Source organism: Glycine max, chromosome 19 (genome assembly GCF_000004515.6).
Source record: "Glycine max cultivar Williams 82 chromosome 19, Glycine_max_v4.0, whole genome shotgun sequence".
Lineage (NCBI taxonomy): Eukaryota > Viridiplantae > Streptophyta > Magnoliopsida > Fabales > Fabaceae > Glycine > Glycine max.
The window spans coordinates 40075446-40103229 of record NC_038255.2 but is presented as its reverse complement, the minus strand read 5'-3'; the positions used below and the strand labels follow the sequence as shown (position 1 = coordinate 40103229).

The 27784-nt window shown below is 35.3% G+C and overlaps 3 protein-coding genes and 1 pseudogene across 6 annotated transcripts; 1 reads left to right on the top strand and 3 right to left on the bottom strand.

Annotated features, from left to right (window-relative positions):
- LOC106797236 (putative disease resistance protein RGA4) lies at positions 1 to 3749 on the bottom strand (annotated as a pseudogene).
- Positions 3750 to 7074: 3325 nt separating this feature from the next.
- On the bottom strand, positions 7075 to 16023 carry LOC100778106 (uncharacterized). 2 transcript variants are annotated; one of them, XM_006604276.4, is made up of 13 exons: positions 13965 to 16019; positions 13482 to 13853; positions 13101 to 13340; positions 12876 to 13005; positions 12452 to 12604; positions 12084 to 12319; positions 11903 to 11972; positions 10507 to 10713; positions 10056 to 10288; positions 8893 to 8971; positions 8614 to 8754; positions 7596 to 7906; positions 7075 to 7492 (listed from the first exon to the last, which is right to left on the bottom strand). In XM_006604276.4, the coding sequence occupies exons 1-12, from the start codon at positions 15737 to 15739 to the stop codon at positions 7700 to 7702; spliced, it is 3843 nt and encodes a 1280-aa protein (XP_006604339.1). In that variant the 5' UTR covers positions 15740 to 16019; the 3' UTR covers positions 7075 to 7492; positions 7596 to 7699. The 2 variants fall into 2 exon arrangements, with proteins under 2 accessions (XP_006604339.1, XP_006604340.1); XM_006604277.4 differs by lacking the exons at positions 7075 to 7492; positions 7596 to 7906 and adding an exon at positions 9356 to 9581 and having other exon boundaries at positions 8691 to 8754; positions 13965 to 16023.
- Positions 16024 to 19165: 3142 nt separating this feature from the next.
- Positions 19166 to 22155, top strand: LOC100305533 (uncharacterized). Of its 3 annotated transcripts, XM_006603558.4 has the most exons (4): positions 19166 to 19354; positions 19920 to 20086; positions 20796 to 20938; positions 21587 to 22155. In XM_006603558.4, the coding sequence occupies exons 3-4, from the start codon at positions 20908 to 20910 to the stop codon at positions 21982 to 21984; spliced, it is 429 nt and encodes a 142-aa protein (XP_006603621.1). In that variant the 5' UTR covers positions 19166 to 19354; positions 19920 to 20086; positions 20796 to 20907; the 3' UTR covers positions 21985 to 22155. The 3 variants fall into 3 exon arrangements, with proteins under 3 accessions (XP_006603621.1, XP_040868295.1, NP_001236698.1); XM_041012361.1 differs by having other exon boundaries at positions 19920 to 20938; NM_001249769.2 differs by lacking the exon at positions 19920 to 20086 and having other exon boundaries at positions 19311 to 19354; positions 21587 to 22054.
- Positions 22156 to 22634: 479 nt separating this feature from the next.
- Positions 22635 to 26034, bottom strand: LOC100777568 (cytokinin dehydrogenase 1). The gene is made up of 5 exons (XM_003553345.5): positions 25113 to 26034; positions 24657 to 24784; positions 24302 to 24562; positions 23935 to 24197; positions 22635 to 23497 (listed from the first exon to the last, which is right to left on the bottom strand). The coding sequence occupies exons 1-5, from the start codon at positions 25771 to 25773 to the stop codon at positions 23173 to 23175; spliced, it is 1638 nt and encodes a 545-aa protein (XP_003553393.1). The 5' UTR covers positions 25774 to 26034; the 3' UTR covers positions 22635 to 23172.
- Between the last annotated feature and the right edge of the window lie 1750 nt (positions 26035 to 27784).

Sequence of the window (27784 nt, the reverse complement as noted above, 5' to 3'; positions counted from 1 at the left end):
TGTCATCACCTTTGTCATCATCTTTTGTTATCATCATTGTTATCATCAAAGCACCTTTGAATTACCTTTGATTCACCATGAAGCTTTGCTTCTACAATGTCTGGAGTGAGTGTTTAAGATCTCTACGACCTGCAATTAATATTCCTAAATTTTGCATTTTATCTCAGTTAAAGTTATTCTTACTCACACTTGGTGGATCACTAAGGACTTTTATTGACTTGTAATGGGGCCTAGATAATCAAAGAATTCATGATTTTTCTAGGATTTCAAAAATTAAGGTTATAAGAAAGCATTCATCCTTAGAAAAACTTCACTTATTTTGCCTAGGCTTATTTATTTCTCAGCCTTAACACTTATGCAATCTATTTTTATTCTTTCCAACCTTAGCACTTATGGCACCTCTTCTTTTCTGTCCTTATTTGCAAATTTTATTTTTTTTAGAAAACTGTGGGCTTACAGTTTTTTTTTGGGTGCCCTATTAAGTGCTACTCTGACATTTCTGAGGCAAATTCCCCTAGCAATCCCTCAAATTAAGGACTTATCATGACTTGAAACCCTTATACTCTCTTAGAACCCTAAAACAAGGTCAAGGATATCAAAATTAGGCTCACGGGTTTATTCAAACAAATCATCACTAATTTGTTTGAGGCAAATTCCCTTAGCAATCCCTCAAATTAAGGACTTATCATGACTTGAAACCCTTATGCTCTCTTAGAACCCTAAAACAAGGTCAAGGATATCAAAATTAGGCTCACGGATTTATTCAAACAAATCATCACTAATTTTGGCTCAACAAGGGTGCAAGGGATAAATTCGTCACGGGTTGGCTTTTTGACTGAGTGGCTAAAAGAAACATGACATTGATCATATCCACCTCACGTAACTAATCTAATAGTTTAAGAATGATGCAAAACTAGGAACTTAAAGACAGACGTTCTCTCGCAAATAAGTTCACACAGTTCACCGGGACAAGATAAAGTTATTGACTTACCAGATCATGATTTCTTTCCACCAAGCTAACCTTTTCTCTCTTTGTGATTCATGTTCCACTGTTTGACTGTAACTCACCGACATGTGATATTTTTTACCAAAACTCACCGACATGGGGCTGACATTTTTTGCATAGTTCAGGACAACCGACAATTCTCAACCTTTCAAGTGCGGTGAGGTGATGGATGTTATCCAGGAGAGATATAAGCTTTGGACAATCTGATAAAATAAGTACTTTCAGATTAGTCAGAGTTGACAGCCACTCCGGAAGCATTTCAAGATTGTCGCAGTTGTCGCAGTTTCTAATAAACAAGGTCTGTAAGGAGTCGGCAGTTTCTTGAAGCCATTGAGGTAAGGCCACCAGCTGTGGTAAATACCCAAATCCAACAACTTTTAACTTCAACTTGGGGTTTTGTTCTTCATGGTGGTCCTTCCACAGATCCAAGTCCAGATTAACACAAAGTAGAACAATCAGAGTTTCTAATTCAGGAAAATTTGTAACATCCAGTGGCAAAGACTTCAGACTATGACAGTCAGCAACATTCAATGTTTTAAGAGTAGGTAACTTCACCCCTCCAAAGATAGGCTCCATATTATGGCTTGATGCAATATACAGATGTGCAAGCTTGATCAAGTTGGTAATCTCACTGTAAGGCAAAACAGGTTGCTTTGTAGTTATCTCCAAATGCCGAAGACTAATCAATTTTCTTAATCCTTTGGGCAATGCTTCCAGCTCCTTGCATCCCGAAACATTCAACAATTGCAAATTTTGGAGCTTGCAAATAGAATTGGTGAGTCTCTTGATGTTGCGATTATTCTCAATGCTGAAATATCTCAAGTGTTTCAACTTACCAATGGAACGTGGCAAAGTCTTGCATGTCGAATCCCTTAAATCCAAAACTCGCAATAATTTGAACTTTGACACACAAGTATTTAGCAAAGCTTCAACGTTGGCTCCTTGTGCACCATTTCGAAACATTATGGTTCTCACAGCTACCGATTTTGAGGTGAATGAATTTCCAATAAAATTGTATTCAGCAAAAGACAGATGCCGAATATTCACAGGAATATTTTGAATGTGGGAATTTATAACTAGGCACTCATCTTTTGCAACAAACAGAGCAAGATCATGCACCAAATCGTGCATTTTAAATCGATAAATAGTGCCAAAATTGACAAAATCTTGAAGGAAAGATCTTGACAGTAATTCATCCAGATACTGTTTCACAACATTTTCCGGTGTCTCATTCTTTCTAGGTGATGCAAGGAGACCAAGTGCCCCCCAATGTATAGCTACCTCCTCACTAAGAAATTGATAATCCTTTGGGTAAAGCGAAAACAACGCAAAACATTGCCTCAAATAGGAGGGCAAGAAATCATAACTTAATTTAAGTGCAGGTAAAATGTCATCTTTTTTTTTGTGGCAAATTCCAAATTTCATTGTCTCTCACATATTCCCACTCATTTGCCTCAAACTTTGAAAATAGTGAACTCCCCAATGTTCTCACAGCCAATGGAACCCCTCTGCATTTTTTCACAATTTCTTTCCCGATATTTATCAAATGAGGATATTTTTCCTCTTCACCTTCTTTAAAGGCCCATTTGATTCTTGTATTAAATTCCTCAACTCAACCCATTTAACACGGTCATCATTCCATACGTCATCCAAGACAAGTAAGAATTTTTGACCGGCAAGTTTGTTTCTCAATTGATTTTGTAATTGCTCCAGATCGACCATGTTTAAATTCTGTTGGGGAAGAGGAGCATCAGCAACATTAACAGAATTGATGATTTTAATAATGAGTTGGTTAATGTCAAAGTCATCAGAAACATACACCCACATCTTCAATGAGAAACACTCATCTATCCTCTTATCATTAAACACAAACTGTGCAAGTGTAGTTTTTCCCAAGCCTCCAATCCCCACAATGGGGATAACAGAGAGACTCTTATCGTCATCATTGGGATTCTGCTGCATCAAAAGCTCTATGATCTTTTCTTTATCATGTTCCCTTCCGATCACATCTGAGTCACTCACACGGGAGTGTGTCATGCGACTCGTGTCTCTCCTATGCACAACACGTGTGTCAACATCAATTGTTCGGAGACCAAACTTGTGCCTATCAGCTGCAACCTTGTCTAGCCTCTTGCTGACATCTTTGATTTTCTGAGCCATCTTGGAACGAAAAACAAGTGGATTAGAACTTGAGAAGAAGTGGCTTACCTCGTCTTTGATGGTACCATGAGCTTTGAGCACTTGCTTTCGCAGTGTTTGGCACTCAAATTCATCCAACACATATTGGGCATCATAGAAGACACTTTTGAGCTGCCTCAGCCATTCCCGAAGCACATGGTCATGCTCCTGCTTTTTCTCAGCATCTAGCAGCACTGCCTTGACTAATGAGAGAGTGTTTTCAAACTCTCGTAGATGATCGTATACGTCCAGCGCCTCAGAAGCTTCTTGGAAAGCCCGAGAAGCAAGCTTTTCAATGAGTGACTCCACGATGCTGAAGATAAATGATTCGGCCATGGTTATCTTATCAGGAATCAGAACACGTAGCAGAGATAAGAACACAAAACACTCACTAATCGTCAACACTACTTTTTCAAAATCCTTGATTGTTCGTTGCAAACAAAGGAAGATGAAAAAGTATAAGGGAGAAGAAGGAATGTATTAGTTGAGTTTCTTTTTTTCTTTTGAAAAATATGGAGACAAACAATGTGCAGAGAAGAAATTTTATTGCTACCATGGATCAAAGAAAGAAGGCAAGCATCTATGAGTTGAATCAAGGTTAATTGAGTAAATTCATGACTATCATCACTACTGTATATTATAATGGTTAGGATTTTATAAAATATTAACATGAATTTCTATTGATGAAATTTGAACCTGTTACTTAATAATAATTCAAATAACATCAGCTAAAAAATTAAAAAATAAAAAATCAACTCGTAAAGAAGCATCTCTCGGTCAGCAAGGAAACATAATACTTGAGAAACGATAACACGTTATTCTCAAAGCTGATTCCCTATTGAATTAATCATATAAAAATGATAATAATAACAAAACTTGTAACCAAAACTAAGACATTCTTTTCTTTATTTGGACCAATGCGTCTTCCAAATAGATTAGTATCCTATTCTAGAGTTGTTCGGAAGTTTAGTCAAAAAGTAAAAATTAGAAAAGCTAAGTGATCTTTATTCGTTATATAACCAAAACAAAATCTGGATATAAAAGGTATTTTATACGGAGAAAAGGAGCAAAGGGAAAGGGTTGTGCTTCGTTTGAATTGGGGGAAGCTGCATAATTAAAACAGGGTTTTGACTCGTAATTTTGCCACATAGGCTGTATGTACCCAAGTGCATTTCTGAATTTTATATTTTTTTAATTATCGCTACCTATCCATAATTCTTGCCAATCAATGGAATATTACGAAGCAATTTAATAAATAATAAACTTTTTTTAAATGAATGACCAGCTATAAAGAGCACGGACACATTTCTTTAGCAAATATTCATTTCAGTCCTCATAAACATAATGTCATTTTATATCATGGTACAGGAGTTATACTTGTCTTTATTAAAGTTTTAAGACTAGGACAAATCCGGCCAATCTAATCAATCAGGTGTGTTTTTTACCCGAAGTGACTCGGTTGAATTTGCAGTCAAGTCAGTGACCGTCAATCTGGATTGAGTCACTTATCTTTTTTTTTTTATTATAGTCATTATTTTAACTTGTGTTATTTACATTTTATTTGTTTTTTTAAGACTTGTGAATTTCAATGAGCCAAGAGAAAGATTTTTGGAATATGAGTGACTATTTTTGTGATGGTTGTAGGGTTTCATAAAAAGAGAAAGTTATTTCATTGTGTTTTTGTTAGTTTTTATTATTTTGAACTAGTTGAGTGTTATTTTGTTCAGTGGGAGGCAGCTTTGCTTGTGGTTATAAGTTGAATTTATTTTCATATCAAGGTTAGTTGATGTTTTAGTTTGTCTAATTTATTGTGAGCAGGATAATTGTTATTGTTAAAATAGATGTATTGGAAAAATGTAAACTGACTAAAGAACTTGTCCCAACAACAAAATATTGGACAGTACATAGACGTTATATTAGATATTGTACAATAGGAGTATATGTTAAACTTGAACTTATTTAGTTATTTATTTATGTTTGTGATCTTTGTTACTTGTTTATTTAAACTTGAATAATGATGTTTTTTTAACATTTTAATATCTAATTATCTATGTTATGAAATTATATTAATTTGTGATATTATTTTTAAATATTTTAAGACAAGTATAAAATTTATATATTTTTCTAGTACATATCAGATCGTGTAGATCAACTAGTAATTCACCGATTCGACCAATGACTTAATGCCATTACCGGGTCAGTGATTGAACTGATTGATTTTTAAAAGGTAAAATTGCACTGTTGGTCCCCCGCTTTAACTCTAATTTAGTATTTAATCTCTCGGTAATTTAATTCACTAATTGGGTCTTTTATTTTGTAAAAAAGCAACGTCATAATTAGACGTTGACCGTTAGGCAGTAACGTTGACTGCCACGTGTTAACGTCTGATAGGCCGTAAAAAAATCCTAAAACCAATTTATTTAAAATCCCTAACCCTAATTAATTATATTTAATTTATTTTAAAAATTATTAAAAACAAAAAAAAAACTAATTTCCCTCACTTCCTCTCTCTATCTCTCTCTCGCCGCAGCTTCTCCAACCCCCACCGTTGTTGCCACCACCGTCGTTTCTACCGTCGCCATAGCGCTATCCACCAAGCGCCACCTGTCCTCCGTCCGCCTCCACGTGCTCCGCTGCACAACATCCCTGATGTGAAAAAAATAGCTTGTCAATGATCATTTTCAAGAACACAACATCTTGATCATAATCAACATCACCATTCAACACCAAGGAGTCACCACAAAAAATTATATACAAATTTGATGCGAAGTTTATGGCAATAAATGGAAGAGAAAACAAAACCTTGGTGACACGGTTAATTTGATGGAAGATCTCTTTACATGCTGGGAGGCTGAGATAAACCCCCATTCGCTGCTTGAAATCATCGAAACTGCACACGCCCTTGAGAGAATCACTGAGTTGCGAAAACGAGGAATCAGGAACCTCCGCTGCAATGGCGACATTTTTCAAAGTGGACCAGGTCTTCCTCTAGCGCTTGGGAGTTCGCCAAGTGGAATCAACGCCGACAACAGAGGTTTATGGAGTGCCATGTCGCTTGCCGTTGGTGGCAAGAGCAGGGGCGACATTGGAGGCTGAGAGGTGGCAGCCGGAGGAGGTAGGGTTTTGGAGGAGGAAGTTGAGCCAGACGGAGAGGGACTTGGAGAGGGATTTGAGGGAGTGTTCCTTCTTGATTTGAGCCTTGCGGGAGGACTGGAACTGCTCCAATTGGAAGGCCTTGAGTTTCTTGGAGGCGGCGGTGGATGATTTGTTGGGGCGACAATGGAAGGAGGAGGTGCCATGTTTGGAGGCGATGAAGAATTGGGTGGTGGAAGATTTGGCGACAGTGAGAGAGAAAGGGGGGCATTTGGGGGTTGTGAATTAAAGATAATTAATTAGGGTTAGGCATTTTTAAATAAATTTATTTTAAGGTTTTTTTACGTGTCTATTAGATGTTGACACATGACAGTCAACGTTATTGTCTAACGATCAATGTCCAATTATGACGTCGAAAGACTAACATTGTACTTTTTTTCAAAGTAAAGGACTCAATTAGTGAATTAAATTACCGGGAGATTAAATGCAAAATTGAAGCTAAAATGAAGAACCAAAAATGTAATTTTGCCTTTTTAAAACTATGGTCTGTGTATCAATTTTTACCTTCTAAATGTACACGTGTAAGTACTTGAACACACATTCTTGATCATGTGGATGTAGGTTCATTGTCTAATCATGAAGTGACCAAATTCTATATAAAATATAGAAGAGATACACATTACACCATCCTTATCCAACGAGAGATATATACTCATTTGTAATCCAAGAGAAAAAATTAGAGGCAATTTTAAACTTTGAAAAGGGATATGTAATTTGAATCAATTCAAAAGAATATATTTTCTATATCGGCATTAGCACACTTTCTATTAAGATTCTCGATCAATCCAGGTAAAAAATACTAATACAAGATAACTACAACAGCACCAGTTACATTCGAGAAAGTATGCAAGTCCAACAACTGCATTGTCTCCCTTGCTGTGTTTGCCTGACTTTCTGTATGAACAACCCCTTTGGAAAAGTATGGGATTAGGGCACATTAGTATAGCATCAATGCTTTGTTAACATTTAAGTTGGTGAAGCACATACATCACTGTTAGCGGGGCCTGTTCTTGCCTCATTTCCCAAGCTCAAGTCCTTGGCTACTTAAAGGAATACATCTTTGCATATATCGCTATGGCATGCTTGCAAAATCTACTTACAATCTTATTTGAGTAATGGCCCGTGTCAGACCCAAAAAAATACATCAATCATGGCCTGAGTCACACCAAAAGAAATTAAAAAAAAAAAAGATATATTAGTAAAGGCCTCAGTCACTTTTTTTCAGCCTGATTAAGTACAAAAAAGAGTCATAAATTACCTGCAAAAGCAAATTTAATCCTCTTTTTCATACCATCATGAGTGAGAAAGAAGGTCACTTTCACCAGGCAAAAGAATCTTGATGCCCATGACATGAGTATCCTCTTACCATCGAGAATATGAATGTCCATGGGTCTTCCAATGATCCCGTCCATTTCGTCTGTTAGAAGTTCTGTCAGAGGGAGATTTGTAACTATCAAAGCCAAACGGTCTTCCACACCCATAAGGATTTGAAGATCTACTGCTTGCCCCACCTCTGTTACATAATTTAGAAGCTTCCCTTATCTCCTCTTCCAAATCATACTCTGAGCGCTGATATCAATAAAAGTAGAAGCTCATCAGTTTTTTATATCACAAAAAATAAACCCTGGATGAAAATTATGGAACTTGAACTAGTTTTATAACTTTGAAAAACTTCCTCCACAACCAAAACAGGAAAATGGAAACAAAGGAGAAAACACTCTGTAGTAGTCTCATACAAAATTTATGTTTTCCCAACAGATAGAGCCATGGGCATATTTCTCAATTACTGAGGCCAATCATGTCTTATAGACAACATTAACTGTCAATCATACCTTAAATTGCATGTGGTTTATATGTTCGACGGAGGAAGGTGTGTAAAATAATAGGCAATGTCATATTACTTCACACTCACTCTTTTGTGAGAGGATCAAAACAGATTTTGCAAAAATTAATCCTATTGGTTACATTAGATAAGAAAATTAGTATACCTCTAAGTTCATAAAACTACTAACTGACTACTTGTTAGCTCTGTTTGCAAAAGGCTAGCAGCATATAATATGTTTGCTCCAGCTTGAAAATTAAGTGTTTTAAGACAGGAGTGAACTTGAGCATTTTAATAGCGCTTGTTAATGCTAGGAAGATAGTACATTAAGCCATTCATATATTCAATCATTATTTGTCAACTATCTCTCTCTTGCCCACCCAGCTCAGCTTGTATTCTCAGACTAAATAACGAATTCAGATTCTTTAACTAGCAGAAAAATCATGTGCATAACCTTGGCTGGGTCTGAAAGCACGGCATACGCTTCTCCAATCATTTTGAAAAGCTTATCAGCATCCTTGTACACCTCCTGTGAAATTTCCTTCCAAAGTTGGCCTTCATCTCCAACTTCACTTCTAGCCAACAACTGACCAGCCTAGATTCAAACCAAAAAACAGATAAAATAAAGTTTCCTGAGTACAAAAGTTTTGAAAGCTAAAAATGATGGTGGCTCGTCTTTATACCCAAAAGCTCATACTAAGATAACTATAATGCAGGCACAAAAGATTCTAACCTTGTCTGGATGATGTCTGAGAGCTGCCTTGTGGTATGCCTTCTTGATATCTGTTGCTGTATCAGCTGATTTGATTCCTCTGATATTGACATTGTAAAGAATGGAATTTAGATTTGGAAACTCTGAAATAGCAACTATCAGTCATGGAAAACTGGGGAGTTCAATGCACAATTGAACATGTATCCGTATTCTAAGACAAAGTGACAATATAATGGGAACATATTTTCAATTCATCAATTGACCATTGCCAAATAAATAAACAAATGGAAAGGTTGTTCCTTGGGTAACTAGATACTTTACAGTTACATGCATCAATGTATAATACACAAATGATCTATGATATGATCAGAGTGATCATGGATCTTTCGAGAGCCAATTTCGGCTTATGCAGCTTGGTTTGCAGGTTAGGTTTCGCAACCTGGTTTGCAAGAAAAAACCTAGTCTTATGATTCCTTATTTGTACCTGCTCTCCCTCTTTTCACTCTCAAATCTCTCCTATTCCTTCACTCCTTATTCTTTCTCTCTACTCTCTGCTTTCTGTTTGCACGTTCTAACTTTGGCCCATCTTTCTACTTTCTGCGTTCTCTATGCGCATTCTGACTTCAGCCACCTGCATTCTTGTCTCTAACTTGGATTCTGACTTCGTCCATCTGTGCTCTGCCTTGTGTGCTGATTTCTGCCATCTGCAACTGCATTCAGGTCTATTACTTGGGTTCTGACTCAAGCCACTTTCAGTACTTATTACCACTTGTATGTGAGAACTTATGGGTATGAATTTTCAATTTATGTTTACTAGTTTAGTTCAATGTTGTGATTTAGATGTTATTTTTGTTATCTGTTATTTTTTATGCATATGTACAATTTTGCATTTTGGATAGGATCTTACAATCTATGTTACAATCTTGCAATTTCCTATCTTCTGCCCCCTTCCCAATCCTAGCTATGATCTCAATTTCCAAACAAATGGTTGGAATCAAGTTTTTGGAGATGCTACCTGTGTATACAATGAGAACAATTCTGACAATAGCGACCTTGAAACCCAGTGAAAAGGTTTCCTTATAATGTATAATTTTTTTCCTCATAATACAATTTCGTTTGAGTTATACACTTACACTGGAAAAAAATTTAGGACAGGTAACTCCCCAATTGAATAAAGAACTTACAAAATGAGGTAAACATCCAAGGGTGCTCCCTTTTTGGCTTGATCTTCCACTGAAAGCAGACGTTGATGAGCTTGCCTTAATTCTTTCACAGCATTAGATCCACTGGGCGAGTCAGATTGTTTGGCTCTTTCATTGGATTGAGTTTCAAGAACAGCTATAAGTCTCTTGAGGTCACAAGCTGCTTGTTCATAATCTCTAACCATCTCATGCAAGGTGGCTCTTCTTGAAATTGCCTACAAGATGAGATCAATGAGATTCCAGCACCCCTCCTTTAGCAAAATTAGAGTCAAACAAAAAGCCATCATATTTCAAAAAACTGCTCAATTCAAATGAAGTTCCTGTCTGTAATCCATATCACTCCTCATATTTTAATAGGTTAAGCCATTTCGGAAGAAAATTCAAATATGAACTCATGAATTCCCCTAATTGAAATGACTTCAGAGAAGCATACCTTTGCATAATTTCCATCAAGGGCAATAGCCACACTGCAGTCCGCAATGGCATCAGCAATTTGGTCCAAAGCTTGATGAGCTGCAGCACGGTTGCAGAAACAAATCGCCATAAAAGGACGTGATTTTATATTGCATGATAAAGCAGAAGTGTAATTCTCTACAGCTTCCATATACTTTCCCGATTTAAAGTTTTCATTTCCTTCTCTCTGTTGTTAAGAAGAATAATAAAGATCAATAACATTAATATGCATAATACCAAATGATACTAAACTACAATATATGAGAATCTTTCAAATAAACAATAAGAAGCTATCCAGCTTATTCTCTTGTATAAAACAGGATTCAGGAATTAACAATTAGTCAATAATAATTTCAAAAAAGAACACTGAAACAAATATCATATCATCATGTCATATCCATGTTTTCTAGCTCATAGGTCAATCATACACGGAATTTTGTGTCTTAGAATTTTATGTCTTAGAGAACTGATATTGTAGCTCATAGGCCAAAATAGTGTTTATAAGTTGGGGACAACTCTCACCTTAAAAGTCGATTTTGTAGGATTGAGTTAGGCCCAAACAAAAATTCTAAGACATAATATTCCGTGTATGATTTTTATTAGGGCCTAACTCAATCCTACAAAATCGACTTTTAAGGTGAGAGTTGTCCCCAACTTATAAACACTATTTTGGCCTAATCACTAGTCGATGTGGGACTTGGATTTTTTCCTAATACACCCCCTCACACCAAGCACTATTAAGCTTGGTGCATGGTTAACGTGGTTGGTGGTCTGTTAATCGATGTAGGATAGGCTTTGGTACCATCTTAAATTTGAGTTTTTCTGGGGAAGCGAGACCCCAAGACTGGGAGCTTTGGTACCATCTTAGAATCATAGAATATGAACTTTTGGGCCTAACTCAATCCTAGAAAACCGACTTTGAGGTGAGGGTTACCCCCCATTTATATATAGTATATACACTATTTTGGATCTATCACTAGTTGATGTGGGACTTTATTTTTTCCTAATACACCTCTTCACGTCCAGCACCATTAGGCTTAGTGCGTGGATAATATAGTGACCCATTAATCAATCTAGGATAGGCTCTGATACCATGTAGAAAATCTGAATATCATTGCTTGCTTTGGAATGCAATCCCGAGGCTTCCTAAATAGGCAAGAATAACAGATAATAGGGAAATAAATCTTCCAAAATATCACTGGTATTCTGGTAATCAATCTGCCCTAAACCAGTCCTAATTATAGGGGGAAATTATGCCCTAAATTAATTACAAATTTACAACATTATGCAACTAAATCTAATGATGGTCAAGATGATTTAATAATTACCATCTGGTTTCAGGCACTTATTTAGGAAAAAGGGCATTTTGAAATTACCTTGTCCTTCAGAAGTTCCCGTGTTGTAGAAGCTAATGTCAGCAAGTCTTCAATGTTATCGACCACACACCTGCATAATTGAATTGATCGTAAGGCATCCCTAGCTGTTGAAAAAAGAAAATTTATCTTGATTGAAATGGAAAATGAAAAATTATCCTTGCTCAGTAATCAATTGAATTACTTGTCAGTGACAGACACAACTTGCTGTAATTTCTCAAGAACATTAAGTGATGCTTCAAGCCTTCCCAAACAAAAGTAACACTTGGATTTCAATGACCACCTCCACAATTTTACACTTGAGTAACTATCACATAAGGAACTATCAGAATTCTCTGTATTGTTTGCCAAGACAAAATTCGTTTCTGCAAGATGCTGACTCTGTTCACAAAGCTGAATTGCTGCATCATACTTTTGTAGCTGCAAGACATTACAATAATAAAAAGCACCTTTTATTCTCCCTAATCCAAATTAATTAAGCAAAACAACAACAACAAAAAAGAATAAAAATGCATAAAGATGAGTGGAGCAAATAATTGGAATAGAAAATACCAAACATAGAGCCTCTGCTTTCATTTGAAGCAATTTTTCTGAGTATAAACTTATTGACAATGCCTTAGAAACTAGTTCTAAAGCAGTAGCAGCTGCATCAGAAGTCCTCTCTTTTAATAGCCCAGCAGCATAATTTATACACTTGACCACTTCCTGTTAAAACGTAGTAATATTTATCAGACATCTTATAAAAGCATGCACACATCACAAGTGAACCAAGGTAGAATAGCAGAATTGAAGATTAATTGCCCCTTGAAAGACTAATAGCTAAAGTAGTAATATAAGACTGATAATGATATTAATACAAGTTCAAAAAAAAAAAAAAACAGTCATTGACACACAAATTGACAGTATATAAATAAACTGCATCAAAATTAAGTTATCAAAATTGTGCCATCCACATAAAAGAAAATCATTGAAATACCTGAGCCTTCTGTAAACCTTCAGCTGCTTCAACTATAACCCTTCGATCCAAACAAACAACACTACCTGATTCCATGCACTTATTAAAACACTGATGAGCAGTTTCTACTTCCCCTAGCAAAAGGTGGCAGCTGGAGACGAAAATCATATTTCATTACTTGAGGGGGAGAGAAACTAAAAACATCTATATTTTGTGATCTAAAAGAATAACAAACAAAACCCTTACTTAGCAGTTCTCATCTGTACTTTCATAAAGGTGGGGTCCAGAGCTGTAGCCATCATGCAATCCTCTAGAGCTTCTCTGATCCTTCCAAGACTCATTCGTGTTGCTGCACGGTTACTATAGCATAGTAAAAGAGGCTTAGCCCAGCATCCTGATCTTTCACTTGAAGGGACAGAATTTATTCCTCGAGAGTAAAGGTCCTCCGCTTTAGAAAGATCCCCATCTTTATGAGCTTGGTTCCCCCTATATATAATCATGATTTCACATATAAATCAAGAATGCAAATTTCAGGAATATCTAACAGAAATCAGCACAACAAATATCAAAACTCTATTAAAATATATGTGAAACTATGAAAGAGCTGATTGCTTTTATGATCGGCACCTGAGTCTCCATGTGTCACAGGCTGCTGGAATTGTATCCAATGATGCAACATCCCCTTCCTTGAATTGTACATCAGAATGTGATGACATGTTGGCAGGGTTATGTGGAGAAAATTGTACAGAAGATACAAAGTTTCCATTCACACGAGGAGAGTTAACAAAAGAGTTGCATCCCATTTTTCTCCTAAATTTCTTCTTCTGTTGACGCTTTAATGAAGGAGTACCATCCACAGATGATGAAGCAGAAAATGCAAAACCTTTCCCCTTTGAATCATTCACACCATGAACAAAACGAAATACATCATCCTTTTGCTTTTCAGTGTTTGGGATGAAGTCAAACCCAGCATCTGCTGAAGCACCGGCTACACTACCACTGCAGAATTGATAGGTTTTCAAATTAGGTCAGACTATCTCAGAAAGAAAAAAATCATCAACAGAACTTCCATTACATGACAATAACTTGTTATTATCTGGATCTGCATACCTTCGATCAGTAGGCATTGTTGAATGCAGATCATTTAATTTTTCAGAAGCTTTCACACGATCACTTGCTGTTGTTTCCTGATAGGGAGAAAAATCCATGGGTGAGTGGATACCAGAAGAATCAGGGGTTTTCTGTGAACCATTTTCCTTCGACAAATGGTATAGCCCTGACTGTTTCTTATTTACAGAATGCGGCTTCATTTTTTTCCTCATACATTTTGACCCTTTTTCCTTACAAGATCGGCCCTTCGGTGTGGATTCCACTTTTTTATTTAACTTGGGAAATAAATTTTCTTTGAAACAAGAAGGATCCCATGTTGGGGGTTTGAAGTCCGCAAAAGACTCTTTGGAAGCCTCTGGAGTACTTGCAAAACAATTTCTGTCCTTATCATTATCTGCACTTGAGGAATGGCCCATGGAAGCATGATTATTTGTATGGGAATCAAAACCAAATGGTGAAAAGGAAAACGATGCTGCAGCTCCATTCACTTTTAAATCTTCAGACACATTACATTCTGGAATTTTGCCACATTGGAAATCTCTGGTGCCTTCCTGACAAGTGGATGGCTTGGAGCAATGTATTCCTGCAGAACCACGGGCTACACCACAAGCAGTTCGATTTTGAACACCATTTAATCCACCCACTTTGGCAAATTGCCCACCAATATTCTCATAAGTAGCCTGAGCACAAGACTGCTGACCATCAGCATCAGTTCTTGAACTAACACTAGAATAGCCAAAAACCTTGTCACTTGCTCCAAACACAAAACCAGCACTACCATTTGCATGTGAATTCGCCGAATCTCTGGTGATATCAGCACCCTCAGAATGTTTGATGTTCAGTTTCTCCATCCCATATGATAAATTACGCACTGGCACATCACAATAAGTAGCAGCAATACCATTAAGACTGTCATTTCGACTCTCACACTCATCACCCAAATGATCACACCGATCAGCACCTGCATCACTATTACCGTTCCCTCCCATCTTAACACCAAAAGCACCCATTCCACAATCTGAATTCCACACACTACCAACATGCTCCGGCTTCTCCACATTATTAGCACTGCAATCACGCTTTCCACACTCCAATTCAGTCTTACATTCCCTCACCCCGCCATTATCAAACCTCGGATCCCCCACAGGCACACCAGATTTCCCCTTTTCTGTATTCAAACCAGAATCCAAATTGTTTCTACAAGCACCAAAAACTAACTCCCTAGTGTTCGATTCCCCCTGCTCCCCCTCCGAATTCAACACCACCTTCCTTCCCTCACCAGAAACCGCCTCTGCAACATTTTCATTTTTCTTTTTCAATTCATCCTCACTCCGTTTTTTAGCACTAAACACAAATTCCACACCACCACTCTTCCCAATTTCTCCCTCACTCGGCCCCTTCAAATCCCTAGCGGAATCAGAACCGCCCTTCCCAGCCGCAAACACAAAACCATCGGAACCACTCTCTACTCCACTATTATTAACATTACCGGTAGTTACCTGATCGGAGCGAAACGGATTGAAGCCAGCGCAGGCGCCGGAGCCGTCGTGGCCGGTGGCGGAGGTTCTGCTCCAGGACCTAGCCTGCTGCGACGCGGACTGCTTCCTCAGCTTGGCGAGCCTCGGCCTCGACCTCGTGCGCGCGGCGGAGGCAGCGGCGGCGGCGGAAGGGTTTAAGCAGTCGGCATTGAAATAGAGGAACGGAGAATGCGGCGGCGGCGCGTCGGAGGAATGGTTTATCGGAGATTGGAGATGCACCGCCGCGGATGACGACATTTGGGGGAGGAGTAGGGTTTTGAAAAAATGGTTACTTCCAACGGGTTAGAGAGTTCAAATTCCCACACTCCTCTGCAAGGTGATGAAAACTGTTTGGGCTAAATATTATTAAATGATTAATGATTTAGACTTATGGTTTGTCATTAGATTTTATATATATAGCTTCTGAAATGTAACTCTGAAGGATGAGTGACTAACGTGAAGATTTTGAATAACGCCGGAGACTTTGTAATGGGAGGTTGGGAGTGTCAACCAGTGTGGGACCAACGTATTTAACAATTGAAAGCTTTTCTTATTTGCCATCTTGCTTCTACATTAAGCCTCGTGCTAACTATTTTACTCTTTGGTGTAGAAAAGGTGGACCAGAACAAATTGCCATGGGAATTTTTTACTTTTTTTTTCTTTCAGTTTGGTTAAATTATTCCATAAGTCTACAAATTATTTCTCAATTTGTAATTAGATCTTTCAACTATTTTTGTTAAATTGGATCATAACAATCCTTATTATTTATAACTTTTATAAGGACTAAAATTATTTATTTTGATTTTTTGGTTTTAAGATGGATTTCAAAATATCTGAAAGATGTCTCTCCAATCCACAATGGATAGATCTATGAAATATACACAAACACATATTTCACAAGCAATGTATTTGATCACAAAAACGTTCTGATGAGATTATTTTTTCATAAGGATATTGAAGAGTTACGGATAATCTACAACATCCTTCTATCTCAAGATACATATACTTGTAATATTTTCTAAATACGTTCGTGACAGAATTTAATTAAAAGAATGTACTCAAAACATGGGGTGTTACATAATTCATTTGCGTGAGATAGAGTACTCGTGAAACCCTAACCAATGTACCTTGGAGCTCGTATTGTTTGCTGACTATAATCTATGAATCCAGTTGAATATGTACTTGATTTTCAATTGAGCCTTTCCATATGATTGGGATTTCAGGAAATTAATCATGAAGACTTAATTATTCCTAAATTTAGTATTATCATTGTTATTTATGCAAATTTGTACTCCCTCTAGATTAAAATATAAGCAAAAAAAAATATCTATTGGACTAAAATATAAGCAAATTTTAATTAAGTCTTTTCTATTTACTATTAATATCTCAAAAATACCCTTTATTTAATTAAAGTTTTATTTCCCATAACCTTCTCTCTCTTTTTTTGTCATATGCAATTAATGTAAAGGATACTTTAGGAAATGAATTAACTTTTGTATTGAAACTATCAAAATTAAATTATGTTAACTAATTTTCTTGAGGGTGATTGAGTTTTTTTTATATATATATTTCAGTCCAAAAGGAGTACTAAGTATTTTCAACCCTTCATATCGATATTCTCACTTATCTAGGTCTAAGATTCTCACTTTATAAGCTTTGAAGTGAGTATTCTCAGTCAAGTACTTCAACCAATATTCTCAACTCTACAAGTCCACTTAATCTAAGTTTTTTTTTCGACAAGTCTCTCCAAGTTTCACCCTACAACAACTTTATTGCAAACTTACTCAATCAACTCAAGCAATTAATTTTCCATGATGACAATTAGACAAAAGGACCCAACCAAAAAAACAAATACAAGTTCAATGACTCAATTAAAAAAATAGTTCAAGGTCTAATAAAAAAAATTACAAAATAGTTCAAGGACCTACAAATTAATTTATCCATTCAGTTTAATGAATACATAATGGGTGACAACCCATCCATGAATACATGACTAACAAAACCTGAACAATTCTATAACTACAAGTATTTTTTCTTAATCCTAAAGACATCAATGAAGTGATAACATGCCAACGTAGATCACAATTTTTAATTATGCACACATAATCCAACCATTTCACAATTACATATAAAACACGAGAAATGATTCACTAGCATTGGAAATCAAATAAAGCACATAAATCATAGAGTCACATCTTGGTAGGGTATCACAATTACTATCAAGTATACACATAACCAGTTAAAGTTCACTATAAGGGCTAAATGATTAACTCTATGTGTATGTTATGTATGAGGTATTTGTCAATCTATTTCTATTTCTTTGTTTGTTACATGTGTGTGTAAGGGGTACCATTAGCTCCTTGGGAGAAGCATCCCTCTAATGTGTGGATGGGTATGCATTCCTTATAAGAATGACTCTTGTCTCTCATTAGGGGACACATCCATCCAGTATAAAAAACGTAGTTCTTTCTCCCATAAAGGAACACATCTCTCATGTAAAAGGACACGACTCTCCTATATCAAACACATCTCTCCAAAATAACAAATTAATTTCTCTCATAAGGGACAAGTGAGCATTTACCCTAAGGGTAACTTCCACCCAAAAAGAACTACATCCCTTCTTTGAAGAGGATAATTATATGATGCATGATGTATTTATTATCTTTTACTTATTTATCTGTCAAAACTAGATGGCAGGAGATAGGTTCCAAAAAAACCTTCTTAGAAAGAATTGTAGTGACAATTTTGTAATATGACTGACTTGAACGATGACGGTTTTACAAAAACCATCTTAGAAATATACATTTAATGATAGTTAAATATATAATCATCATGGAACGCAACATTCCATGACATTTTTTTGTAAAACTATCATCGTTTGTGTGCATGTTACCAATTAAACATTCACTCCCTCGCTTAGCTCGTGCCCTCCCTCTATCAATCAGTTGGTTTTACAAAAATCATCTTAAAAATTTACGTTAAATAATGGTTAAATATATAATCGTCATGAAACGTAACATTCCACGACGTTTTTTTGTAAAACCGTCATCGTTTGTGTGCATATTACCAATTAAACATTCACCCCTCACTTAGCTCAGTTAAACCAATTAAAAAATACCTAACAATGGCCACATATGATAGGTTGGTTGACATATTTAACAAAACAAATTGGTAAGGATCCAATTAGGTAAATTTTACAAACAAAAGGACCCAATTGAGTACATAAAATAAATCAAGGGACCAAATTGGGTATTAAGCCTATAATAAAAGATAAATTTACTCATTTTTTTTACCACAAACAATAAACACATTTTATTTATTTTCTCAATTTTTAATGATTTTTTCATTTTTATTCTTGTAAATTTTTTTTTTATTGTTCTTGAATATTTGTTTAATTTTTAGTTCTTTTAACACTTTATATAATACTTCAAACAGTAAAAAAATTCATCAGAAACACTGTAAGAATAACAAAATAAAACAAATATAATTACAAAAATTAAAAAATAATAATTTTACAAAAGAACTAAAAGAAATAAAAATGTCAAATTATAAAAACTAAAATAATATTTTTTTTTATTGAAACATCCATGTAAAATGTCTATTAATGACTAATATCTTATAAAATCACATCTTTAATAGAGAAACAAAAAGATATTTTGTCAACCGCAACACTCCTCAAACACCCATGTATGTTACGCAACGTGCTTCTACACTCACCAGCGTAGCATAAACGCAGGCTCTCGAAGACACGTGGCCCGTCTCGTTCACTCGGTTACCCAGCTTCACTTTCGCTTTCGCATAAATAAACCGCAGCGACTCCATAATCAGCGTTTCGTCATTCTTCTCTCCTCTCATATCTTCATTTTCTTTCAGGTACTGCTCTTTGCTTTTTATTTTTTTTCTTTTCTTTTCAATAGATAAAATTTTCAATTGAACCCTCTTCTTCTCACACTCCCCATAATCTCGCTTTAAACTATGTCTCTTTGTTTTATTATTATTTCATTGTGAATCGAAGGTGCGAAATTTCTATGCTGAAGGTTACATTGCATGGCTATGATTTGGAATTGACTTGCTATGCTGAATTCTTGTTGCTCAAATTGGGCTTAGCTCAATTTCCAACGTTGTTTAGTTGCACTGCTCATGTTCTATTCCCCAAAGTTGAAGTTGCATATTCTAATTCACATGTTGCCAGTACTCGTTAGGGTTAAATATGTATTTGGTCCCTCTAAAATTTTCCAAGTTTGGTTTTTAGTCCCTTTAAAATTTGAAATCCAATACTTTTGGTTCTCAAAGTGCTTTATAGAGGGTGAAAAAATGATTTAGATAGATTGAGATTAAAAGCGGAACGTTTCAAAATTAGAGGGGGTAAAATATTGCTTGTGTGCCTTATCGTCATAAAGATATTGATCCCACCTCATGCATCTTTGATGTATTCCAGAATCCAGAATGCAAACTGAACCTTTCTAGTGACTTTAGCATGGAGCTTGTTACTTGTAGGAACTGGCTAAACAATCGTCTACAATATTTGGATGAATGATAGTGAGATAATTCAGTCTCCCAGCAAGTTTACAATCGTCTGCAATATTTCCCTGCCCTCTGGGTTTGGTAGACCTTCCCATCCTTGTAGAAGCTTAATGATCTCATTCATTATGTCTAATGCATACTTCTATACTTGTTTTCCATCCCTGAAGTAGAATGAGCCACTATAATACCTAGAAAATATTAATGATGTTCCAACCTCAAGTCCATGGGGTCACCATTTGAGGAATTGTCTGCTTTGGTGCTGGTATGAGTCTCACGAGATAGGGACAAAACTGTGATGAACCATTGACCACCAAAGGGGACAATATCTCAGACAAGGTGACCCTAACGATGCTTGAGTATTTGAGGTCAGAACAAAAGACAATCGAAATCCTTGAAGTAAGTGTATGCGAGTGTTTTTTTGCATCCTCGTATTATTTATCCCTAAGAAAGATGCTATGTACAGGCTATAGTACAATGATACAACTGGTTTAACTGCATACAAATAAAGAATAATAAATACTAATAACTAAGATAAATATTATGTCAACAAGAGGAATCCAACATTCCAATTCTAAATAGTGTTTACTCTTTCATAATTAGGAAAATGCCAATACTTTATTACAGGTCTTGAATTTTGATAGATATTGCAGTCACAGTGAGATGTTTCTCCTCTTTTACTAGTCGTTTTTGCCACCAGTGGTTTCCAAAGCTCCATTTTAGAGTAATTGTATCAAGCAATTATGCAACTCACACACTGTAGATTGTTCAAATAATTTACTTCTTTCTGTAGGTAAGGATTTGAGAAGATTTTGTGGAACCTGGAGGATTCGGCCCTACAGGGACAGTTAATGAACCTACATAGGAATACAACGTGAATCTATTAATACAAGGTTTTATCTTCAATGGAGAACAAACCAGATAAAATGCTTCATGGTGAGGACTATCTGGAATAAATGTTTGATATTACTATGTAAATTTGATACTTGACAGTGAATTCAACAACACAGATTATGTCAATCAATTTACACTGATAAGCTATATGCAAATGTTTGTGGAAATGTAATAAAGCCATGAAAATTGGTTGACACATTATTACAATTGAAGTGAATCAAATATGTTTATTTTTTTTCAAGTATAGTCAATGAGTGAAGCATGTCAAAGCAATGATATGCTAGAATTTTTTGACCATTCATCTGGAGACAATTTTTGCACTTGATCCTAACTTCTCTTCACTATTTTGGCTTTTTGAAGTCTTAGGATGAGCTCCTTGACTGTGTTTTTCCACTTCATTAAGTTTATATATCATGCATATTAGAGCACTGACAGCAAGCCAATTTGTTCAAGTGATATGTAACTGCTTTGAAAACAGTCAAAATCTATTAAGTAAAATTAATAAATTGGATATGCTTTTTTAATTCATTCAAATATGTGCAAACACTTATTTTAGTTTTGTTTTGAGGTAGGGTGTTTTTCAGGAGGGAGTGTATGGTCTTAGAATTTTTTTTATTTATATTTTCATTTGATGACTGATCATGTTACACGATGCCCTCGATAAAGACTTTGATTGTGTGAGTTCAACAGATAATGAGGAGTGCATTGACAGCACATCAACTAACACCAATCATCCAGAGATTGGTGTGGGCAAAGGTGTTTTGAAGAATTTTACAAGATCTTCGGGGGATGTTGCAGAGACAAAGATAGCAGCTGATTGGAAAGGTGGAGAAAATTGCCCAAAGGGTACACGTCCTGAGGAAATTGATGCATCTGGGGATGTAAACATGGAGGCATCAATAACACCTGATGATGTTATTCGGGCTGGAGGATTTGGTGCCAGGGATGATATCAGTAGCTTTCTTCCTGTTGCAAGTGATTCTACCGACTTCGAAGCTTCAATCCGAGATGCACGAGATTATGAAGAACCACAGGGTCAAGTAAGCAGGCCCGGCCTTGGTTGGACTGGTGCTACTAAGGGGGAATGAATGTTGTTGCTGTTATGTGCTCCAGTATTAGCAACTTTTGTTTTTAGCTGGGAGGACCATGTGTTTGTGGCTAATATTTTTTAAAATCAAAGTCATATATGATGCCAAAGAAAATTTTGTTAGTAATATCACTAAATGATTTACTTGTATAAATAGTTGATCCGTTGCCTAGTGTTTGGTTTGTCTTTGTTAAGTGGGATGTCATATGTAAAAATTTCGTTTCCTGAGAACTCATCCTTGAATTTTTTTAACTGTTCTTATTTTGGTCAAAATTTAAAAACAGGAAAAGTAGTGCAATGCTTTGCCTGTTTGGGAGGTGGGAAAGGAAAGATAGAGGGTATTGGTCGAGGGTTATTAAGAAACGCCAGCAAGATTTTTACATTATTAATGAGCTAAATAATAATATAAGTATGATTTTTAAAGTAGTTATTAAAAAAAAATTAATGTTTTTAATAATACAATTACTGTGTAAAAAATTATAACATTATCAATATATTTTAATTAAATTCTTAACAGATTATATTAGTAATAAATATACTTCAGAGAAAGTCAAAGCTTATTTCTTCTACTTGAATAAGACTTAAGTGCCTAAATGTACAGAAATTTGAGAGACTGCCAGCTTTGTGTTATTTACCCGATTATGGCAGGAAAGAAATTTAAGCAAACAAATGGTTAGTTATTGCAGTTAAAAAATGACAAGAAAAAGGTAGTAACAATTTCTATTTATTTAACCTTTGCTTTACATTTAATAATAATTTTCTTTGCTGTTATTTTTCTCTTACAGGGTGGCCCTAAAATTAAAACTTGCAAATTTCCTGCAGAGAGCTTAAAACATCACCATCAACTCTAACTCATATTAGTGTTCTCCTGAGCCCACAATCTTCAATCTTCTAATCATGACCTAAAAAGCAAGCCTCCGTTTGAATAGAAAATACATTGGCCACGCTCACAATTATTGAGAGAAGGCCAAGGGAAGAAAGAAACATACATGATTAATTGATGAGTGAAGCTTCCTGCATCTCTAAATTTTGCTTCAGGCACCTCGTTACATTACGGATTGAACATTCATTCCGTAATGTAAAATACAGATTGAACATTCCGTCATGTAATGGGGTGCCAGAGAGGTGCAAGAAGTAACACTCTTAATTAATTTATCAATAGTTCACAACCTCACAACACCCTAAAAAACTAACATGAAGAAGACACTGCCTTTTGAAAGATTCTGTGGCCAGGGGCTAGAAGTGCTAGTGGGTCATATGCCCTTTTTCTTTCCACGAATGCCTCCCATCGTGACCCAAAATGGACTTGCCACTCTTCCTGTGTGCTGTAATGGGGAAGGTATTGCTTCACTCTCAGTTGGGCACCCGTGTAGAAATCTATGATCTTGTTGTTTTGGGCTAGAATGTGTTCTAAACTATCTGCACCTGTAGAATTTGGGAGTGCTGAGGATAGGAGTGCTACCAGGTAAAAAACATCTTCCTCTGGAGTAACCAACGATGGTCTACTGTTCCACCTGTAACAACAAAAAGTATAAAATGACTCAGATCATGAGAACTAACAGAGTATTATTCCCTTGGAGAAAATAATATATGCACTGTCATATTTTTAGACGATAATTTAATTGTAAATTATTATGTATAACAAGTTTGTTAACTTTTATAATATATCTTTTAAAAATAATGATATTTAAACACCTTATCATTCTTTACACTTTGTTAAGATTCATAATTTCTTTTTATCTTATTTTGTTGGTCACCTTATATTATCTGTTATACTTATTTTTTTTTTATCTTTTTTCTTTTAAAGTGTTAAATAGGTTGTAGGGTGTCCAACAATATTTTTGTTCTTTAAAAGTCAATTTTTTTTTCACTTTTAATTGATTAGTTGATAATGTAAAATTCTTAATTAAACTCGTTGGTTTGTGTCGTCGTGTCCATATATAATACACACCTTGTTTGGTTGACGGGGTAAATGAGTATGGGTCCATTGCTTGTGTCTTTAAGAATATTGCCAAATACTTCTTCAGCAAAGTCATGAATCTCACTCCTTGGGATCAGAAGGTTCAGCCAAGGATGGGGAACTTCCCACAAGCCTTGTGCTCTTAGCTTATTCTCAGAAACATGCACTCTGTCTAAGAATTCCACGTAAGAAACTTCTGATAGGAAGAGTGTGGACGGAATGTAACTCAGCTTTGACAGTAGCTGATCAACACTCTGTATTTGAACATAGGTGATGGAGATGAGAACATTTTTTTTGCAATCAATGCTTTAATTTTGGTCATGCAAGTGCAATTAATGAGTTGCTTGTTATGGCATACCTGATTCATGGCTTCAGCTTCATCAGGGTTGAAGTATTTTGCCATCTCAAGACAGTAGAGGGTTTTCCCATCAGAACTGAATTGGCTGGCTTGAAGTGGGTTTTTGGGATCAAAGGATGATCTCCAGTTGTTAAGGATGCCAGTTCTGTTTATGATCACAAACCCTTCAATATAATCAAATGTGTTGTTAAGTGATATCAAATACTCTTGATCCATAGTAAATGTAGAAAATTCTGAGTAGAGCACCCTAATCCATTTAACCTGTCAAAAAGGCACATATCATGTCATAATCAATAAATATTATTAGGAACTGTTTTTTTTTGTCTTAATATTAGAGTTTTGAATGTACACTCACCATCATAGGTGCTGGTTCAAGAGAAATTCTAGCCCTTGTAATGATGCCAAATTGACCAAGCCCTCCAAGAACACCATAAAAAAGGTCAGCATTTCGGTTCCCTGAGCAGGTAACCACCTCTCCTTTTCCTACAACAAAGTATTAATTTTGCAAACCAGATTAATGTCATGAAAACTCAAAAGTGATATCCACACAAAACTTTATAGAATGCACCATTCACACTCCAAAGAAGGGACTATTATTCTCATTAAGCACGATAAAATCTAACATCTTTTACTTTATTTTTTGGAGAAATAATTGCTTATTTTTACTGTCTTTCTGAGAAAGATTTTGAAAAAAAAAAATATAAAGTGATTATTTTCAAACTACCCCAAACAAGCACTAAAACTAACCTTAAAACGCAAAATCCTGCTACGCAGGGAAAATTAAGAATATAGATTGTGCATGAGCAGTTACCTGTGATCACTTCAAGCTGAAAGATGTTATTGATCTGAGGTCCATGTTTGAAGGCTTGCCCACTTATACCAGCATTTGAAAGAGTGCCCCCAACAGTGAGATGAAGGTAATCTGTCCATGACTTTGGTGCCAACCCATGTTTAAGAGTTTCATGCAGAATATTTATCCATAACTCACCTCCTGAGACATCCACATAAGGCAATTCTCCATTGTAAACTTTTATTTCAGGACCCTGCAGTGACTCCATGTTAATGACTAGGCCTCCATGTACTTGTGCCTGGCCTTGAAGTGAATGGCCATGGCCTCTAGCAGCAATCTTCAGCTGTGAGGCAAACCCCATTTCAAAAACATGCTTAATGGTGAGTGATATATCAGAAACTGTTTTTGGATGCAGCACTGCTAGGGGAGGAAAATGGTGTATGTTGCCAAAGTCCTTGGCAGCATCCTCATTGTCCCTTAGGCTAAAGTGGCCATGTAGAGGTAGTGTTTGCAATGATGAGAGGATCTCATGAGGTGGAAATGGAACTAAGGAGTTGGAAGCAGAGTTGTTGCTGCCTGAGTTGGCTTTGTGGAGTATAGAATTAAGGAGTACAAGTATGAGGATTTTGATCGATGGAAATCTCCCTTGTTCATAGAAGCCACCAGGTTTTGATGACACCATGGTTTCTATTTTCTGAAAATATTGGTTTGTATAGGAAAAGGTGAAGGGGTGGATTATTGTTTTCGAAGGCAGGGTATAGAAGCTGAAGGGAAGGTTTGGAAGAGCATGGACAGATTGAAGGAGTGACTCCTTTTATAGGCAACCTGATTCCTTGTGGTGGGTGTCCTTTGATGTTTTTACTTTTCTTTTGGAATAAACCCTCAATTTCATCTCCCAAATTATTATTTTCTTTACCAACCTCTAGTTGGTTCGAGTGGAATTTCATTCTGACGGTTGTCTCTCAAGTAAAGTTTCTAATTCAAGACTTGTAAATGAAAAAAAGTAACTAAAGAGAGAAATTTCATTAAAAGTGATAAGAGATTCTCTTCTGCATATTAATCATTAGCAAAATTCATGGATAATATGAACCAATGTCATGATAGCCCAAAAAGAATTTATTTCTTTTTCTAATTAGTTCTTCAAAAAACAAATTTAAATATGCAAGTTTTTATTTATTTATTTATTTTACAATAACAACAATGAAGATCAAACTTTTCTGTATTTACTTTGATCCCTACTACCAGGTCAACCTTAATATTCTTCCGTGTAGTCTCCAAATTAATATTTACTTTGATCCCTACTACCAGGTCAACCTTAATATCCTTCGGTGTAGTCTCCAAATTAATATTACTAATGTTCAAGAACTAATTTAAAAGATTTTCTATTACTTGAAGAACTACTTAACATAGGAGAAATTACTTATAATTTTTTTTCCTCTATAAATCTATTTAAATTTTTTTCCTCTATAAATCTATTTAGGAGAGAGTAATTTTTAAGGATAAAATTGATAATTTATTTTTTACTTTTGATTTAAATGTAATTTTAGTCCTTTAGTATACTCAATTTATTAGTTAGTTAAGTCCTTTTCTATTTAAATAAATCAAATTTGGTTTTACTATGAATGGCTTTTTCGTCACAAACTCTCAAATTCTTATTTTCTACCATTTATTAGTTAGTTCAGTTAAGTCCTTTTCTATTTAAATAAATCTAATTTAGTTTTACTATGAATGGCTTTTTCGTCACAAACTCTCAAATTCTTATTTTTCTACAATTTATTAGTTAGTTTAGTTAAGTCCCTTTCTATTTAAATAAATCTAATTTAGTTTTACTATGAATGGCTTTTTCGTCACAAACTCTCAAATTCTTATTTTCTACGAAAAATATTTCAAAAATTAAATTATTTCAAACTTTATTCTGCTTAACATTTACTAATGAAAGCATCAAATTCCAGTCAATAATATCCAAAACATTTCATTTTTAAACCTTAATCTTACATTCAATAAAAAATTAAATTTATAATTAAATTTTCACTAAACTTTTAAAATTTTCATATATAAAATCTTATTAACATCCAAATATTTAAATATAAAATAATAATATGAGAGTTTTAAGGAAAAAATTCAGAGTAAAACCAAAATTTAAAAATAGAGAAATTTAATAAACATAGTAATTGAAAGACAAAAATTACATATAATCCAAACTAAAGGAGTTAAAAATATAATTAAGCTTTACTTTCTGTTTGTTTAAATCGAGTTTGGAAAATCCTATTTACAAAGATAAGGTTAATACCATTGTTAAAGGTCCTGTACATTGACTTGATATAGTGGTATTGAATCATTGATTTAGCCAATTAGTTGCTATTTGAATTGGTTTGAACCAATCTTGCAATGAATACAAATGTTTTTTTTTTGTACAGAAAAGAGAAAACAATGAATACAAATGTTAGAATCTAAGACTTGATAATTAACTCAAATAACATCAACTATTATATCTCGTTTATATATTAATTATAGTGTTCTTATACACACACCGGAAACATGCATGTTTTCAAAGAGAGGAAAGAAGGAAGAACAAAAAGCAAAAATAAATAAATATATAAATAAACTTGAGTGGTTTTAGTGAGAGCTATTGTTTATTATGTATATTCACTTTTTCTTTCATTTCATTTTTTTTAATCCTCTCATTTTTTATC